An 18,836-nucleotide genomic window follows, 5' to 3' on the forward strand; every position below is an offset into this window, starting at 1 on the left:
ATCCATACCTTTTTGAGGCGTAAAACAAAACACATACCATATGTTTTTTTATAAAATAAATATAGTACTTGTTTATAAGGCGAATGATCGTGTGAAAAAGAGTGTTAATGTGAGAACAGTACGAAGGGATCTGGACGCTTGATCACCTTTAATTTCAAACTCATCTATGAATTACGCTTGATATCAAAATTGATCTAATACATCTCATTCTGATATGCATTCAACGGTGGGGATCACTTCTTATACTTCTCACCTTAACTCCCATTCTTATTGGAACCCAACTCTTGATTACAAATAGTTAACTTTTAATCAAATAACTAAAATACCGTAAGTATTGATACGAATGAAAAATGTGTTAGGTCAAAGTTTCATATTATTGATATATTAAAACAACAATAACTTATAATCAAAGAATATAGAATTTGTAATTGGACTTTAAAAGTCACAAGTATTTATTCATGTTTATGCTTAGTACTTTCATTAACATTCAACATATTTCAATAATTTAGTTGGGTTTTTAATTCTTAATTCGGACTATGTAGTAAGAAGCTAGCAATTATGTATATCACCTATTTTACTGTGTGTCTGTAGAGGTTTTCATAAATGCATGTTTTAAGAGATAACTAAAGTCTTGTTTGTTTTTTTATTTTCAGTTCTTAATTACCACTTATATTTGATTTTTTTCGGACGTTTTGTTTTATTATTTTCAAAGCCTCTGACCATTTAATTAAATATAAATAAATAAAAGGTAAATTAATATTTTGATTTTTCTTATTCTCCCTGTTGAATAAAAGCAATCGAATCCAAACAAAATTTATAATAATAATATATAATTACATAATTTAATATAATAATTAGCCGTTTGGAAAAAAGGGAAATTAATGATTTATAAAAAAAGCTCCCGGCGAGGATCGAACTCGCGACCTTTCGCTTACGAAGCGAACGCACTACCACTATGCTACGGAAGCAGCTGATGACATTTTTGTATATACCATTTTAAAAGATCAATATCTCAAAAGTTGATGCAATGCCAGTCCGCTCTTCCTATCCTATAGAACCCAATGACGATCGACTCTTTTCAGAGTGAAACTCGGGTCATCTTTCTCCCGAACCGGGGTTTTGCTGGAACCCATTTGATATCGAGTGACTTCACCCAATCAATTCCCTCGCTTTTCATGCTGTTGGAAATCTCATTTCGCAGCGTACCCGTCGCGGAAACCCTAACGTATGCGTACTATTGGTAAGTTCAACAACTGGTTGTGTCGAATGCTTATTATTTATATTCATTTGTGCGTAATAATTTAAGGTGTAGTCGATATGTCGATACAATAAGTTCAAGATTTTGTATTGAATGGATGAAGTGATTATATGAATGATTTAGGGAGTAGGGCTTTTGTTAGTGGGTTCAAGAAATTGGATTTCATTTTTTCTTATTTTCAATATGTTGGAAACGAAGTGATATGAGGTTTTTAACATGAGCGATGGAGAAGGTGGAGGGAGTTCAAGAGGAAATGGATCTGGTTTGAAGAAGAGGAGGAAGAATGAGGAATTTGCACGGTCACTTGCAAGGGTTGCAGTGGCCCAAATATGTGAAGGTGTAGGTCTACAGGGGTTTCAGCAGTCTGCAATTGAAACATTATCTGATATAACCTGCAAATATATTCAAGACATAGGCAGGACGTCCAATTTCTGTGCAAATTTAGCAGGTAGGACAGAGAGTAATGTGTTTGATATAGTTCGTGGGTTGGAAGATTTGGGTCTGTCACAGGGGTTTGTTGGTGCTTCTGATATAGGTCATTGCTTGTCAGGGTCCGGTATTATTAAAGATATTTCGCAGTATGTTGGTGCGTCTGAAGAAGTGGGGTTCGCCTATTCAGTTCCTCCTTTCCCAGTAATTAGAGAACGACAATCAATACCGAGTTTCTTTCATGCTGGAGAGACCCCCCCAGTGGATAATATCCCCCCTTGGTTACCTTGTTTCCCTGATCCCACGACATATGCTATCCCAGCTACAGTCGATATAGAACAAACTGAAAGAAGGCAGGATGGAGTGGACCAAGATCACATGGTTATCGGGCCATTATTATTGAAATCAGAACAATGTTTGGCTTGCAATGGGTCTCAAGTGGCTGTTGTTGTTGAAGTTGGACGTAATGGTGTAAGGGAGCAAGTGAATAATCCTTTTCTTGCATCTCCTCTACAATCTGGGGAGAAGGAGGTTTCTTTGGTTTCTCTTCCTGCTAGACTTGTGGAAGAAGAGGTCGCCCAAAATCATAGCTTATGGGCAAATCATGCTTCTGCACTAGGGACGTTTGCTCCAGGAATTCAGGGGCTTAAGAGCAATGGTCTTGATATTGAGGAAGGTAGCAAAAAGGTTGTGTTAGAAAGAAGACATGCAGTGCAATTGAAGTTTCACGTGGGCAAAAAATCCTTAACCGCTGCAAATAGACAAGGCAGAATTGGAAATGCAGAAGCCATGTCTTGGTTTGCAAATGATGACTTGAGGGATGATAAAAGAAAGGAGAAAAAAGAAAATAGTGAAGGTGTCAATGGAAAATGGGAAGCATATGAAATCGACAGAGTTGTAAATCAGGAAGTTTAAAATAGTGGTTGTATTCTAGTTTGGAATTGTAGCAACACATGCTAGTTCCAGAGTAGTCCAATGTTGGGGGCATATGTCTATTACAAGGGACTCGTTCCCACTAACATGTTATTAGAGGTATGTTTGTAGTTCCAGTAATGAGCTTTAGACAATAATGATTCTTTTAAATTAAGATTCTTTTACTTTCCCTGCCTTGTTTTATTTCTTTTCCTTGTGATACACATTCGTCCATTGGGTGGTTGCAACCTTCACTTTACTTGTCAATGAAATGGTATGGCTTTCTCACATTGAATTTGGTTCACATAGCCCCCTTAGCCCCATGACATAATTATCATTTATGGTATGCCTTTCTGACATTGAACTTGGTTCACATTATTTACATTGAAAATCGCTAACTATTTCAAACACCTTCCATCGGTAATGTCATCATAGACATTTGACGGATGGCCAAACACTCATATTAATATGCATGTAGAGTCAATTATTACAATTTTATGAGATGGAGGAGCATCAATCCTTTGGGCATTTAAATTAAGAGGGGGTCCTCTTCAGAGGAATGATAGTGGGTGATAGAAACAAAGAAAAGTGAAAATGAGCAAGTGACAATCCTTGCAAGACTTGACCTCATACATATCAAGCAATAAACTAAGACACCTTAGTACCTATCTCAAACCAAACCAAACGAAACCTACTATATCCCTCCCGCCCGGAAGTAGGGTCTGGGGTAAGATGTACGCTAACCTTTTCCTTTATTAGGTTACTCATTGATGCTATGTCTTTTCATCAATGGCCTTTTGGGATATCCCCTTAGGGTATGATGTGTGAACTGACATGGCTAGTGGAGGAGTGGGTATTCATTTGCCTAAATTCACTTGTCAACCGAAACTTGATAAGTAAGGTCTCTTTTTATAAAATTGCTAGCTAAACAGAGGGGTATTAAAGATTTTGAAGTGCTTCTGACTCAGAGGCTTCCGACTCTAAAAGAGATTCCTACTTTGAAGGGCTTCTAACTCTGAAGTGTTTCTGAGTTGTCTTCTGATCCGTGTAAGGAGTTGCTTTGTAATTGTTGTGCAATTATACGCCCACTAATTATTCCATCAATCATTTTCGTAAATAGGGAGTTACTCTCGCATTTAATATAGGAGTGGTTACAATTCTCTAAGTTTAACAATGGAATTTTGCCAGAATTGGTAGAAAAATTTGAGATTATCTGTGAGTTGATTTCGTGATACCCATGCAAATAAGGGTAGAACTCAATGTCCCAAGTGAAATTCAGAAGCCTGTGAATCTGGTTCAGAAGCTTCTGATTCTGAAGTGCTTCCGACTCTGAGTGGCTTTTGACTCTGAATGGATTTTGACTCTGGAGGGCTTCCGACTTTTAAGTGCTTCTGAGTTGCCTTCTAATCCGTGTAAGCAATTACTTTGGAACTGTTGTGCAGTTATCATCCCACTAATTATTCCATCAATTTTGATTAATGGGGGATTATTCTTGTATTTGATATAGGACCGGTTACAATTCTCTAAGTTTAAAAATGGAACGATTTTGCCAGAATTCGTTACACAATATCTGAGATGATCCTCGAGTTGATTTAGTGATACCCATGCAAATAAGGGCTGAAATACAACTTAAGGAAAGCGAGCTCTTGCGTGATCTCACAGTTTTATAAGTTTTCTCTCACTTTTCTCTGTATTTTCGTTTTTTCTTCCAACAGGGTACGTGCTTTAGGAGAGCATCTATATATGTTTTGCAAGTCTTAAAAGTACAAGTAAAAGCATGTTGTAGCATAGATCTTTGTTTCAACTCATGCCAACTTTTATGATTTTCAATGTTATTATAAACAGAATAATATTGCTGGATTGAATATTACTATACTTAAATGTCATGAAGATCGCATTGTCTTAAACTTAAGTTTTCACAAAATGAGGGATATTTACAAACAAAATGCTGTTACCTGATATCAAACTGGAGTACTTTAACATCATGGTCGTCCGTTTAGAGATTATTCATATGTGTAGATTATACAACCTCACTACCCTTTAGGGTCAAGGTAAGTCCTGCAGACATCCTACTCCCCATACCCAACCTCTGTAGGGTATATACATGATTCGTCTGTTCTTTTTTTCTATATATAGGTTATGAGTAGCTTGTCAAAATTAGGGCTATGCCAGACCCTTACCAGTTGGCTCTAGTCATTTGCCTTGTATATATGTATGGAGAGGCCTCAAAACCAAATTATATGTTCCTTTCTCAGGTTAATGAGCTTGAAATAATAGCACACTCAGATTATCCAATTTTCTAGCATAATTAGCGGGATAACCATGCCTTATTTTTTGTATTTTTTTCTCCTTTGACGAAGCATACATAGTTATCAGCATCTTAATAAAATTATTTAGTCATGGGAAATGCCTGTGGAAACCTCTTAACTAGAAAAATCAATATACATCTCACGTCAATTGTGCATTTGTTTTGCATGTTCATTGTTGTTCAGAAAGATTTCTGTATGTACGTTTTGGCCATTCAAAGAGAAATCTTTATTGATCTAAAAAGTGAGAAGAACATATAGATTCTCTTCTCTAGATAAGCTATTTCTGGACCCGGTTGAGGGAACTCACAAGGGCATACCTATACTGCGGGAAATAGTTTGCAGCAAAGGATATATACATAACTGCAGTTAGTTTTGTATTATACTTTATATGCATTCGAAGTTACACTTTTGCTTTGCAGATCCTTGCTTTCACTCACTAATCTAAAGTTGTGCTTCTAAAGCCAGCAAAAGATAAAGAAAAGGGAAGAGAAGGATGACGGGAAGAGGGAGCAAGATTTAACTTCTACACGGGAAACAATTGCCTACGATGCCTCGTTGGCCAATCTTGCAGACTGGTTATCTGAGCATTCACAACCTCGCTAACCAAGTCTTTAAAAATCAGACGCTCTATATCCAACACTAGACCTGGAACCTCATAACAGTGCTCATCCCAAGCTTGTGACCTCTTATTCACATCTGCGTTTATGATGTTTATCACTTCATCATCCTCATCATATATGCCTGTTTCTGAGTTATTTTGGAGTCTGTCTATTTCTGAGCACAGTTCTTTCAGTAGCTTGTCTCCATTCAGAATCCTCCCATTATGTTTATTGGTCCATGGCCAAAAAGGACCTAGCATGGCTAATTTGTGGCCAAGAACATCATTCACAGTATCAAATACCATTTTTCTTCTGATTTTCTCATTGGATTTTGAATGCGTGTTCTTTTTGTGGTATTCATCATCTGCGAGATCTGTGTGTCCTTTGGTTTTCTCCAAAACATGGAATAACTCATGGTTGATCAAATTTCCTGTTAGAGGAATATGAACTAATGTGGTGGTGCGGTCCAGATCTTTCAAGAATCCCGAGGCAAATAGTATCTCCTTCACGTAATAATGATCTCCAGTTTCACTCTTACATGGAGATGTTGCAGTGTGATTGACAGTAGCAGCTTCAGCATTGGTGTTCAATAATTCAATTTTATGAACTAGGCTGTTTATGTTTGCGAGTTTTACACTATTGAACTCACAATACTGATCTAGGTTTGTGCTGTTAGCCAAGTCATAGATCTTTGCGTGATCTTGTGGTTCTTCAAAGCGTAAATTCTCGTCATCTGAGATGAGAAAGAGGGAACAAGTTTCATCAGCAAAATAATGGTATTAGAATATATTTATATTATCTGCCAACACTATACAAAATTAAAGCAGGTGAATTCATTTTTTAATAACAATTGGACTGCCGAATTTTCTTGTTTCATTCAAAATGATAAGAATTGCGTGTGTCAGTGCTATCAGCAGTTGCTAACATGTGAATATACTGTGAATGCAATGCTTGATTAATTCGTATATATATGTTCTTGCACAAATCTACTCTTTACTAGCTGCTTAGCTCATCAACCAGCATGCATCGAATAACCTTGATTTCACAGGCCGATACTAGGGCATGCATCAGATCTTGTGAGCAGGTGCATTGTATGAGAGATAACAGAAATAAGGTAGGTAAGGGAAAACGTACCATTAAAAGCATTAGATTTCTTCTTTACTGGAGATGGCGTGTCCTCTGTGTAGAATGCATCAAGAACAGAGACAGGACTGGGTTGTTCCATGGTATGTTTGGCATGGTCAGCCATTGGCCTGTCTTCAGTCAACCTTTCAGCGTTATTACCCTGGGGAAAGATGACACATGTTGAAAAGTTAATATAAATTCAAGTGACTTCACCTGGTGAGTGTGTGTGTGTGTGTACGGGTGTGTACACGTTTGTATCTATTATGAAGTATGCTCACTCACCCTGCGGTTTTCCTTCGGCCGAAATGCGCTATCGACCTCTTGGATCCACTCGGTGCTCATGACTTCTGAATCATTTTGTGAAGCCTGGCTATTGCTTTCTGATTGGAAGGAAACTGTATCACTCTGTTGGCTAAAGTTTCTTTTTTTACTATTGCATCCACACAGTTGCTCACTCTCTTGCAGTGGATCCATGGATTTTGCCTTTAGTTGTCTGGTCGTTGAGCCTAATTGGGTGCGTTGCATACTGGGTTGCTTCTTGGTCCTGCTCCAATCAGATGATGGTCCATGAATAGATGGTTTGTCTATACCGTTCTTTGATCTTTGCATTCTTGGGCTCAGAGTTCCAGAATATCTTGAACTGGTGGATTTCTCTCCAGGCAGGTACTCTGGAAAGTTAGAAATTGACAGTGGTCTACCAGTTGCCTTCCTATCTCTCAGAGTTGGATCTATTAACCGTTGCCTACCAACCGAATCTTTCTTGGCCTCTGCATTCTTGACTGTCTGAATATCTGTTATCATGATGGAATCTGAAGTTAGCTTGGCGGGTTTCGCATTCCCATTCAGGAATTCAAGTTTCCTAGGAGGATTAATCCCCTTGATGGTGGGGGAAACTGGTTGATCACTTTTCTGGTTCTGCCTATGATCAATGCTGCTATTGTCCAATGCATGGTCTTTGTCTTCTAACCTCTTTCTTGTCTTTTGCATTGCTTCTAGTATCTGCTTAAGGGCTCTGAGATCCTTCCCTGCTGTTTTAAACCCATGTTCAGTCAACCGTTTCTCTATCTCACCATAAACTGAAGGGGAAGCAGCTTCAGTTTTTGCTTGAGCTTCCTTATTCTTGACTGGCTTCTGTGAGCCTCGAGCACTACCTTCCTGCTTCCATGGTGCTGTTTCCATTGGTATTCTTGTAATTACATTACTGACTCCCTTTTGACGTGAGATTTGGTTCCTGCCCACCCTTGGTGAAGTAGAATTACGGTCGTGCTTTAATTCTTCCTTTCTTGATGATCTTGAGTCCGAGACCAATTCTTCACTTAAGCAGGGCTTAGTCTTCAAGGCCTCACTTTCATCAATGGAGGCTGTTAAAGTTTCCAAACCCATCAACCTTGCCACAACACTCGATGATGGCCGCTTATTACTTCTTGACTCGTGGGTTTGGCTTGCGGGGGACTTTGTGTCACCACCCCCTTGAATTTGTCTTATTTGCAAGCTTCTTCTTGGTTCATTGACAGAATTACTGATAAAGCTTTGCTTGCTGTCCAAAGATAACCTTGGAAGCTCTTTGACCTTCATATTGGATTTCAACAGATATCGTGATTCCCTTTCGTCACACGAGAACCGTGATATCTCCTTTACTTCCTTGACTGCCCATGGGATTCCCCTCAGCTTAGCGATTTGATTGTTTCCATCATATTGAATGGGTTTTTGGTATGGAAATGGCCTTGGGGAATCAACATACTTCATTGCAGGGCCCGCTCTTTCTTCTTTTGCTGCAGTTTTAATCGATACCACTCGAGGTTCTCTGGTCATCGAGTCTCTGACTACATCCCTGATATCAGGTGATTGTATAAACAAATCTGGCGGTTTTCTGTGCAAGGATGGAGATGAATAGGGTTCAGAGACTACACTTTGGCAAGAAGAGGATTGTTCTGTTTGAACTCTCTTACTACAATCTAAAGATGACAAGGCGGTAGACGAGCTAGAAGAGGAAAATGAGTTTCTTGATGATTCGATAGAGACTCGGTGCTTCTCTTTCGTGACTACCTTCGGGTTCTTTTCCTGTAAGCAACCGAAAATCAGGTATCGGTTAGTATTTCCACAAGTGAATCAATCTTTTTAACTATCATACTTGTAATTTCGTGGCAAAATAACTATATACTTGCTAAAATGCAAAAAAGAGGAGCAATTTTAGGCAAATTTCAATGGTCTTTTGTTGCATTTTAGCAAGTAGAATGACCAGAAAAACTTATTGACTAGCATTTCGCTTAAGTTCATATGTGGTAAAAAGGTTCAAGTTGTTTCTGGAGCTTAAATCCAAGTCTTGGTCTTACCTTAGCTTGCTCTGATTCATTGCTGAACTCTTTTTCACCATTGTCACTTTGACCTAAAGAGTGATTGGCAGTTCGTTAAGACATCGGAAACCAAAATGTTTAAACATATGATGATCATATGCACATACGATATCTTACAATTTACAAGACTGCTAATAGTAGTAGTTCATGTAAACTGATGCAGACATCAAGAACAATATCTTTTTTAATAAGCTTCTTAAAATCTTATTAGCTTGGTTCAACAAAATGAATTTCCATGTATGCACTTGTCAACTTATTGTTAAAAGAGTCTTCTGCAAATATAATTATCATGAAACATGTTGCTGCCTTATAAATTTCATGGAACTATTTTGTAAACAGTTGATGGGTATCTATTGTACTTCTATCACCTACTTGTTTTAGATGGCATATATAGATAGATAGATATAGATATAAGCTCGTGATGATCAAGGGTTTGCAGATGAACAGGGAAAAAGAATGAAAAGAAGGCACACACATACAAGAACAAGAAGATGGTTATGGTACCTGGAGGTAACCTCTTCTGGTTATGGCCATGGCGGCGTTGACCAAGAAGGTAACGTCGGTCAAAGAGCTGAAAAATTCCATTCATGCATCCTAATTGCTTCTGTAGCTCTTGTTTATCATCTTTTAAGGTATACACAACCTCCTTAGTAGACATTTGCATCACCGCTGCTTCTTTCTTCTACTAAAAAGCAATCAAAGACTTGAAGATCTTATTGGAAAAAAGATCATTGGATTGAAATCACAAAGATGCTTTCCTTTCTTGTGTTCAAATTAAAATTTATAGTCTGTTGCTTTTTGGCCCTCAAAGGAAAGACTGCTAGAGGTTTAGAAGGGGATTTGGTGGAATATATGGAAGCATTGTGCAATTATTTTGGGGGAATTGAATTGGGTGTCAAATTTTAAGAATGAGAGGGAAAATTGCTGTCATTTTTATATAATATTTTACAATTCTAGAGATAGAGAAGAGAGTTTGTGGGTCAGATCTGCACTGGCCTTCCACTTCTCCATGTGGACAAATAATGTGGGTAGGGTCTGTTGTCTGGCTTCTTCATGTGGAGTTTGTCAGATGATACAAGTTTATAGTAAATTGCATGTATGCACTGGCAATTTCAACTTCTAAACCCCTTTTGCAAAACCCGCACTTTTCCAATTTGACCAAACTACCCCTCATTAAGGAACGTCTTGCCTCCTTTCATATTCTTCATTCTGTCAAAAGCTTTCATTTTTCTGGTGGATTGAATCAGTAATTTGACTATCTTCTCAGTCTCTCTCAGGTCATTTAATGGAAATGAAATGCATGCATATGCATCTTTTAGGCAATTCCCTTTTCCTTAGCAACCAAGAATTGTACTTCATGCAGTAAAGGTTGTTCAGCTAGAAAAGAAGGGCCTAGCCTTGATGCTTACTTAAATCCCATATGAAATTAATGGGGTTGTTTGGTTGGTTTTTCATTAAGTCATGTATGGATAAAGTTGTCAGTGTAGATTAATCTGTCTGTATAGATTGAGAAGATTTTTGTTTTGAAGGGTTTTTCATAGATGAAAGGAGCATCCTTTTTAATTGGGAGGGGTGGGTCTTGAAAAGACTTGACTTTCTACATAAAGCTCTCCGAAAGTGGCTTACTAAATAAGCCACTTTCTATAACATTAAACTACTTTCAAACAATTACGTATAGCCGATCAAATAAGATAAACGTCCCATTAATCTCTTCAAGCTCCTAACAAACATACCCTAATTGTCTGGCTTCACTTGAATGTTTCGTGCTTATCCTTTGCCATGTGCATTTCTTTAGACTCTATGTAATTCTGCTATCGGTGCATTTGGGTTAACCAAATGTTAAACATACGCAACATATGGTTATCTGTCCCCGGTAATCTTGAATGACATGGCGAATACGCTTCATGGGGTCCACACCCCTATGAAGCTTTATCTGCCCGCAGTATCATCGGAAATCAAGAAACTGTACCGGTGGTTAAATGGGACCATTGGATGTGGTCTGATATGGAAAAGGGATGAAGTTAGAATAGTAGTGCAGGTACTTAATTGTACTTTTGCCTCAGTATATTTACTTTAGAGGTTGTACACCAGACTAGAAATGCATTAGATGCCAAATCTCTCATCTTCTTTATGCCATTCCTTTAAAGATATGCATTACTTTCTTCATGTGCATCCATGTACCTATTGTTGCTTCTGGTACAATGATTTATATGACAGTACAAGTGGTGTATGCATGCATGCATGCATGTACTCATCATTTCCTGGAATTTTCCTTTTAGTTGAAATGTAAGTACTACTCTGATTGCATGAGGTACAAGTCATATATGCATGATTTGTTTGTGTTTTGACTAATGTGGTTCTGGAGCAAGTCAAAAGTAGTGATTAAATGTGTATTATTGTTGTTGTATGCACATGATGACACCATCAAACACCTAACTTCTCTCCCCTACCCAAATCACCATGTGCATCAACATGTTTCTAAGTGTTGTATTAAAATAAATGCAACATTAAATAACAATAAGAAGGATCATGGATTGTCTAGAGTCTCTTGTATTTTAATAACAGTTTATTTAGTCAGCTATATATGACAATTTAATAATATAAAAAATGGTTTATTCAACAAGCTTGAGTTCTATGTAGAAAGACAAGTTTTTTTTTCTTCCAAAAACATGTATTTCCCAATTAAAAAACATGTTTTTTCCATCTATGAAAAAAAACTTCTCAATCAAAAACTTTTTCAATCTATACAGACAAATTAATGTATAAAGACAACTTTATCCATACATGACTTGATGGAAAATCAATCAAACATTCCTTTAGTAGACAACAAACTTATGTGATGAGTAAAATTTTGTGTTTAATAGGATTTTTTTTACCACAATCATGGTGCTTGATTAGTTTTAGCTTGAACTCCAAAAGGTCAAAAGTATCTGTAAGTCCTTTGTTCAAATCTAAAATAGAATAAAAATCTCTTTGTGGTCACAAAGGTTCAAATGCAATAACTCCGGGCTACCTGCAAAGTAGATGGTCGTCCTATAATTAATCGGGTCGTATAATGGGTTAGATATTCAGGTTAATAAAAGAATATTTCACTTTTTTTTTTGAAAATAACATTGTATATATTCAGAAAAGATGATGAGATATAAATTATTAAAGTTGCTGTGGTTGGCATATGGAGGAGATATTATTATAAGTGAAAAAGGAGGGGGACAAGGCATGTTACAAGTTTTTTATCACATGATTTGAATTGAAGTGTTGTAGATCTAAAATGGTGTGCCATGAAACATGGATTATGTTGCTAATTAATTCACTCAATAATAACATGGTTTTATGTCAAACATTACTTTACCCAACAAACATACCATTTCTTTTTATTCTATTTCTTATAAAATAACCCATTATGAATCATTCTAGAATTTCGATTACATTCTTACACTCTTATAATTAGTTATTTAATTTACTTTATATTATTGGTTTTTCATTTTTGATTTTACATCTTTATCACATATAAATCGTATATTAACTAAAATACATTAAAAAATTACGTTTTTCTTTTGCAAATTATATAATTACAATCGTCTAGTCAATATCTTTAAAATGAGTCTGATATTGAATATTTTTGAATTTAATCATATTACTTGTAATCAAAAATAGGTAAAAGTTATTTTAGTATTTCTACTTTATATCCTTATACTTATCTATTTTAATTTGTAACTATAAAGGTATAAAATACAAATATTAAAAATAATGTTATTATATATTTATTATTTTTAATAATATGATAAAATTCAAAAATATTCAATATTGGTATTGACGAGACGAGACGATTATATTTATACAATTTGTCAAAAAAGAGATGTATCTTTTAGAAGCATTTTAATTAATATATGGTTTATGTATGATAATATAACAAAGGTGAAAAAAAAAATAAGGTTATAAATAAAGTAAATTAAATAACTAACTATAATGGTATAAAATGTAACTGAAACCAATCTTTACACAATTTCTTTTTTGCCCACACTTTTTGTGTAGGTATTTTACTTTTAAAAGATTCTATAAGGTGAATTGAGTCAGATGGGACGATTGCTTTTGTCAATTTCTCTAATTTTTTGGTTCATTCAGTGACTAATGATGGTAATGATTCTGAATTAAATCAGATCTTTGAGATTTATATCGAGACAAAATCATTCCATTTTTTACCAAAGTAGTTATACATCAGCAGACATGTATGGTTTTAGACAATTGAGGCACCGTAAGGAATATTACTTGTTGATTTGAATAGAAAACGTGGATAAAAGTGAGGGTTGTTATATGAGTATTTAAAAAGGGAAATAATTGTATATATGAAATGGGATTGCACATGATGTTGAGTTGAGATGAGATTCCACATAAAAATGGATGATTGGAGATTTGGATTTTAGCTTCTGCTGCTCTGATCATATGATATGATACCATCATCATCATCATCATCTTCATCTTCTTCTTCAATTTCAGGATCAGGATCAGGATCCACCGTTCCGTACTCTTTTTTTTCCCTCACAAATTGTTTTATTTGGATTGATAGATAAAATAACAGTAATTCAATTAATAATGAAAGAAAAAAATTATCTATGTATTATTTATGTTAGTTTATTTATAAAGAAAATTACTTAAAATGGTCATTTTATACATGGTATTGTTAATAAAATGATCACTTTTTAAAGATCTTTTATAAAATGACCACCAAAATCGTCTCTGGAGAGCGATTTTGACTATAAGGTACAAATCGGTACCACGTGTATTAAATCGCCCTCATTTGGGAAACAAAAATCAGATATTATATCTGACATATATTAAAATGCCCTCATTCTATTCCGTATTATAGTGAAAACAACTTATGACGCAACAATTTGACACATCAATGATGATTTGACGAGACATCGAGAGTGATTTTCATTGGTGTTTTGTTTTTTTAGGACCAAATGTAGTGTGTGTGTATATATATATATCTTGTAGTATTATCTATAAAATTGTAATGATCAAAACACTTCTACTCTCACAACCCTTAGATATATACATTATATTTACTTTTCTAAGATTTATTAGATATAAAATCCATCTTTAAAGACGGTATTTTTTTGGCTCACTCAAATTAAATCAGGACCGTCTTTTAAGGCAATTAAAAACCATGCAATGTTTTATAATTTTTTTTTTTTTTGAGAAATAAAAAGGAAAGATTGGTATTTTCAGATGCAAATTCCTAAGAAATAAGTATGTCAAGTATTTAAGAAAAGCTCTAAAATGGTCATTTTGATTAAAATATATATATCAAACTTAAATCAAGCTAACATTAAATTGTCAACAAAATTATTATTGGATAAAATAAAATAATTTATATAATAAGATTTATAGTTTTTTTCTTGAAAAAATAATTTAAAAAACTATAAATTTGTTGATAAATTTTATACGGTGTATCAAAATACAATAAGTTTGGTTTAATTACTATTTAGTGTAACGAACAATTTTTCTTCTAGTTGATTTTTCAAATTTTGTATTAATATATTATTTAATGACACAAAAACTAATTTACAAAAAATTTCAATAAAATAAACAATAAACTTGATATACAAATTATTAAATATTACAAAATCAGTAAAGATTATCAACTTGGAGTTATATTACACTAAATAAAAAAGTTTAGAACTTTGTTTTATTATTAGAGAAAAAAATCTACATAAAATAGAAATTTAACTTTTATCATTTTTTTTTACTGTATTTCATTAAAAAAAAAGTCTTTATTTTACAAGTTTTATCTAAACTTTCATCTATGGATAAAATAAATTAACTAAAGCATCACTTGATAAGAAGTTGGTGTTCCTTTATATAATATGTATTTAAGACCCCTAAACCTAACCCTTTAGGCTAACCCCCAAACCCTAAATAACCCTAGCCCTAACCCTAACCCTAACCCTAACCCTAACCCTAACCCTAACCCTAACCTTAACATATCATAGAGGGGCATAAAAAACTTCATCTCTCAAAAATGGTTCAAAATACATCATAACCACAAAGTAGGTGATGTTGGCAAATAACATGATTAATAACAATCACAATGGGATTGGGAGGTAGGAGGTCTAAAATAAAAGGTTATTTAAAAGGTTCCACAATTTAAATTTAACAGAAATTGTTTAAAATATCCGATCTGACCATTCCTTTTAACTTCATAGCCACTTTTTATTAATCGAAATAGTCAAGACGCAGGTGACGCTTCGAACATCTCCACCAACTATGATATTTAAAAAAAGTTTGCTGCAACAGTTATATTAAACTCTCATATAAAATAGATAAAAATATAAGCGAGAATGGAGAAATCTCTAAATCTAAAAGAGGAGAAAATATAGCATACTGAGGCGCTCTTGTCCAACTTGCATAACCCGCTTTTCTTAAATACTCTCTATGTCCCAAAATAAGTGTCCATGGTTGAAATGACACATACTTTTATAATTATAAAACTTTTTGGTTAACCAAATTGACATCCTTACCCTTATTTAACATATCCTTGTTCACAACTCTTAAATGTTTTTGCATTAATTAAAGTAAATTTGAGAGTTTGATTATTTACTTTTGAAAGTACACACTTATTTTTGAAATAAATATAAATAGAAAAATGAATATTTAATTTGATACAAAAGGAGTATAATATTTAGAAAAAGCAACATTAGTGCTACTTTGGTAACGTCTACGTGGACAACATGCTCCCAAACTTCATTTACTCACGCAACCAAACCACATAGAAATGTGTGCCACATAGTTCATAGAAATGTCTACTTTGAATATTAGTATTTCGATCAATAAGTGATTGGTTATGTTAGACAAAACCCCCAAATTCTACCCATCTCTCCACATTAATTAGATATCAGTCTCTACATCCAACTTTGATTTTCAGGCACACATGATATTATATATATATATATATATATATATTAATGATGTAACTGAATCTGACCATGCGTGATCTTCGATCATACCAGGTGATCATGGTACAAGATTTTTTTCCCCATAACTTTCATCTAACGTCATCCATTGGCTTCTCCCAACAGATATGTCTATTTTATTTTCCATTTCTATTCTTAAAAATAATACAAATACATTTCATGATTATTGATTGGAATGTTAAAAAAACAAACAACTCGACAATCCCGTGTTTTCATTGGAAGAACAGAATAAACATTTTACAAGAACAGCACCTATAAAAATGCCACATAACCAGACATCATTCCCTTTGCATTATATTTACTAAAAAGACAATAACAAGAAGAAACCTAAATACCAATATATATAACAATTACTTATATTGTGACGATAACTGTAATTTTTCAATGGTCTCTTTGATATCCAAAAGGAGTTTTACGTCTAATAAAAGGGTTTCATGTGGCATGCAATCATCCATTATGCAACATCAACTATATATACGTTTTTTATCCATTGTGCAATGAAGAAATGACGTGGTGGTCTATGTGTTGCTAGAATATCGGCCCGTTGCCATCATGGACTGGGAATCCGAGGAGGCTGGAGTTCTTGAGGCTAATTGTTTGGGGGTGAGGAGGGTTGGAGAGATGGCTACCAAGAACCCTCCTCCAAATCCCAAAACCCTGATCCAGGATTCAACCACTGAGCCTTCTCCACATCCTAAATTTTTAAAACACAAATCTGGTGGACCATGACTACATAACAAATCACTTCTGCAGCGCAGATGGGAAGAAAACATTACAATGTAGCAATGGGTATCCCATTTCTATTCTCTCAATATCTTCGAAACTGGTTTCCAATTGATTTTCTTCAAAAATATGCTTTCAACCAAAGTCATGCTCCCCCTCCCGCCCACCCACCCAACCCAAGGTGGTCATAGAGTGCAATTCTTACTCTTGACTTATTCAAAGCAGTTAAAAAGTCTTAATAAGCTCTGTAGAGATGATCAATGCAGTCTGCTACAGGCGAGTAAACTTACATCAACAAGCAAATCATAGGTGTGCATCATTATTGCTATCAAACAAGCTTAGCAGAGCTGTTATATTAGTTGTGTTATAAGTGAATACTCAAGTAAGGGCAGGTTCAAATAAGAAGCTAAATATCGTGAGAAGGTAAGAAGGGAAGTTTCATATGTGAATCATTGAAAAAATCTATTTGAAGATGCATATGTGAACCCTTGTATAAATTTCTAATGTCGGTTCATACATGCATCTTCAAATAGATTTTTTTCAGATTTTTTCAACGAGTCACATTACTCACATTTGAACCTTTCCATATCCCTCCCTTCCTACATTCTGACAATACTTAACCTACTTATTTGAACCTTACACTAATCAAATACGTCCAGTAAAGAGCCACTACAGATTAATAAAATTGGATGTAAATCTTATAATTGTTAATTAACAACTAAAACATAGCAAGTGCACTGCAGCATGCTAATGCACATGTACAGTAAGAACATCCAAAAAGAAATGCAAAGAGTGTTTGAAGATTTCGATCCTGACGATGTTCAATTCAGAATTCTAGTAGTACACATTGAAAGAGCACAAAAAGAGTTTCAAGAAAAGGAGTCCGATCATTTATGTGTGTTTCTAAATCACAGGCAGTAGGTTGCACACAAAGAACATATAACAGTTAAAAAGTATCATCCAAGCTCGATGAACATTTTGCCCTACTGCATCCAATAAGATGCTTAGCAATCGTGAACACACAAACACACCTATGATTGAGCTTTCACGAGCTCCACTCATTCTAATAAATTATAGAACCAGGACTTCAATATAAAATTACGTAGATATTGAACAGCATTCTAACAAGAAGCTAAAGACATAGTTTTTGTCTCAAAATTGGAATGTTAAAACAATACATAATCGAACAGTAAAACAACTTCTGCTGTAAATCAGAACAGATCAACAAAAATAGCATCATACTTAATTTAAAACCCTAACTTGGTGCGGCGCCAGTGCCTGCGTTTAGCATTGTACCTGATGGTGTTGTCGGTGCGCATACGGATCCAATGAGGAATAGGCCTGTTCTGCCTCATCTTCTTCGCTAACTTCTTCTTAATCATGAACGACTTGTGCGACGGCTGCAACCATCAAATACAATCAAAATCACCAAAATTTATAGCTCTAACAGGCATGACAGATCGAAGAGATTGCAGAAATAAGAAAAGAACAAGTTCACAAAATTACCATGATTGATTCTGGTCTATAGGTGTCTCTGCCGCCGCGGAAACTATAAACCCTAGAAACAGCAAACGCTTCCGGCTTCCTTCCCATATGTACCAGTAAATTATCTCGATTTACAAATATTTCACTTTTACCCCCTTCATTTTTCAAATTACTCTATACCAACCCTTTTTATATTTGAATAATCACAAAGTTCCTATAGTTCGACAATCAAATTCACATGTATAATCGTTATCTTACATATAAATCATGCTTCAAGATATAACATTTTAAGCATTATTTAATGAGTACTCTTAAGTCTTAATCGCGACAATAGAGAGAGCCACAGAGGTGGAAGGCAACAAATTCAGGGACGGACCCAAATTTTTTTGGATATGGTGACACCATATAAAACGGTTGCACCTTTCACGAACCTTTTTTTTTTACCTTACCACAGAGGAACAATGTGGTGGCACGTGCCACCTAACCACCCCTTTAGTTCCGTCTATGACAAAAGGTAGATGAAGTACAGTGTGAGAGTGGGTCTCATGTCACGGGAGGTCGTCGAGAATGGTGAAAGTGATGAGAGAAAAGGAAAAAGCATCGATTAGGCATGGAGGGCGCGGTGAGTGTATGTGTGTGTTGGAGATGGAGTCGTAGGTAGTGGGATT

The 18,836-nt window shown here is 35.1% G+C and overlaps 3 protein-coding genes and 1 non-coding gene across 4 annotated transcripts; 1 reads left to right on the forward strand and 3 right to left on the reverse strand.

Annotated features, from left to right (window-relative positions):
• Positions 1-896: 896 nt before the first annotated feature.
• Positions 897-968, reverse strand: TRNAT-CGU. The gene has a single exon. It is a non-coding gene; the product is annotated as a tRNA-Thr (tRNA).
• Positions 969-1,087: 119 nt separating this feature from the next.
• On the forward strand, positions 1,088-2,811 carry LOC112504126 (transcription initiation factor TFIID subunit 8-like). Its single transcript, XM_025108081.1, has one exon. It carries the CDS (start codon positions 1,475-1,477, stop codon positions 2,600-2,602), a length of 1,128 nt encoding a protein of 375 aa, XP_024963849.1. The 5' UTR covers positions 1,088-1,474; the 3' UTR covers positions 2,603-2,811.
• A 2,211-nt stretch (positions 2,812-5,022) lies between these two features.
• Positions 5,023-9,834, reverse strand: LOC112504125 (protein LONGIFOLIA 2-like). Its single transcript, XM_025108080.1, has 5 exons — positions 9,491-9,834; positions 8,966-9,018; positions 6,915-8,693; positions 6,642-6,792; positions 5,023-6,240 (listed from the first exon to the last, which is right to left on the reverse strand). Exons 1-5 carry the CDS (start codon positions 9,648-9,650, stop codon positions 5,432-5,434), a joined length of 2,952 nt encoding a protein of 983 aa, XP_024963848.1. The 5' UTR covers positions 9,651-9,834; the 3' UTR covers positions 5,023-5,431.
• A 7,922-nt stretch (positions 9,835-17,756) lies between these two features.
• On the reverse strand, positions 17,757-18,257 carry LOC112504128 (60S ribosomal protein L39-1). The gene is made up of 2 exons (XM_025108083.1): positions 18,190-18,257; positions 17,757-18,083 (listed from the first exon to the last, which is right to left on the reverse strand). Exons 1-2 carry the CDS (start codon positions 18,190-18,192, stop codon positions 17,931-17,933), a joined length of 156 nt encoding a protein of 51 aa, XP_024963851.1. The 5' UTR covers positions 18,193-18,257; the 3' UTR covers positions 17,757-17,930.
• Positions 18,258-18,836: the final 579 nt, after the last annotated feature.

The sequence above is a fragment of the Cynara cardunculus genome, unplaced genomic scaffold (genome assembly GCF_001531365.2).
Source record: "Cynara cardunculus var. scolymus isolate 2C unplaced genomic scaffold, CcrdV1 Un_Scaffold_4734, whole genome shotgun sequence".
NCBI lineage: Eukaryota > Viridiplantae > Streptophyta > Magnoliopsida > Asterales > Asteraceae > Cynara > Cynara cardunculus.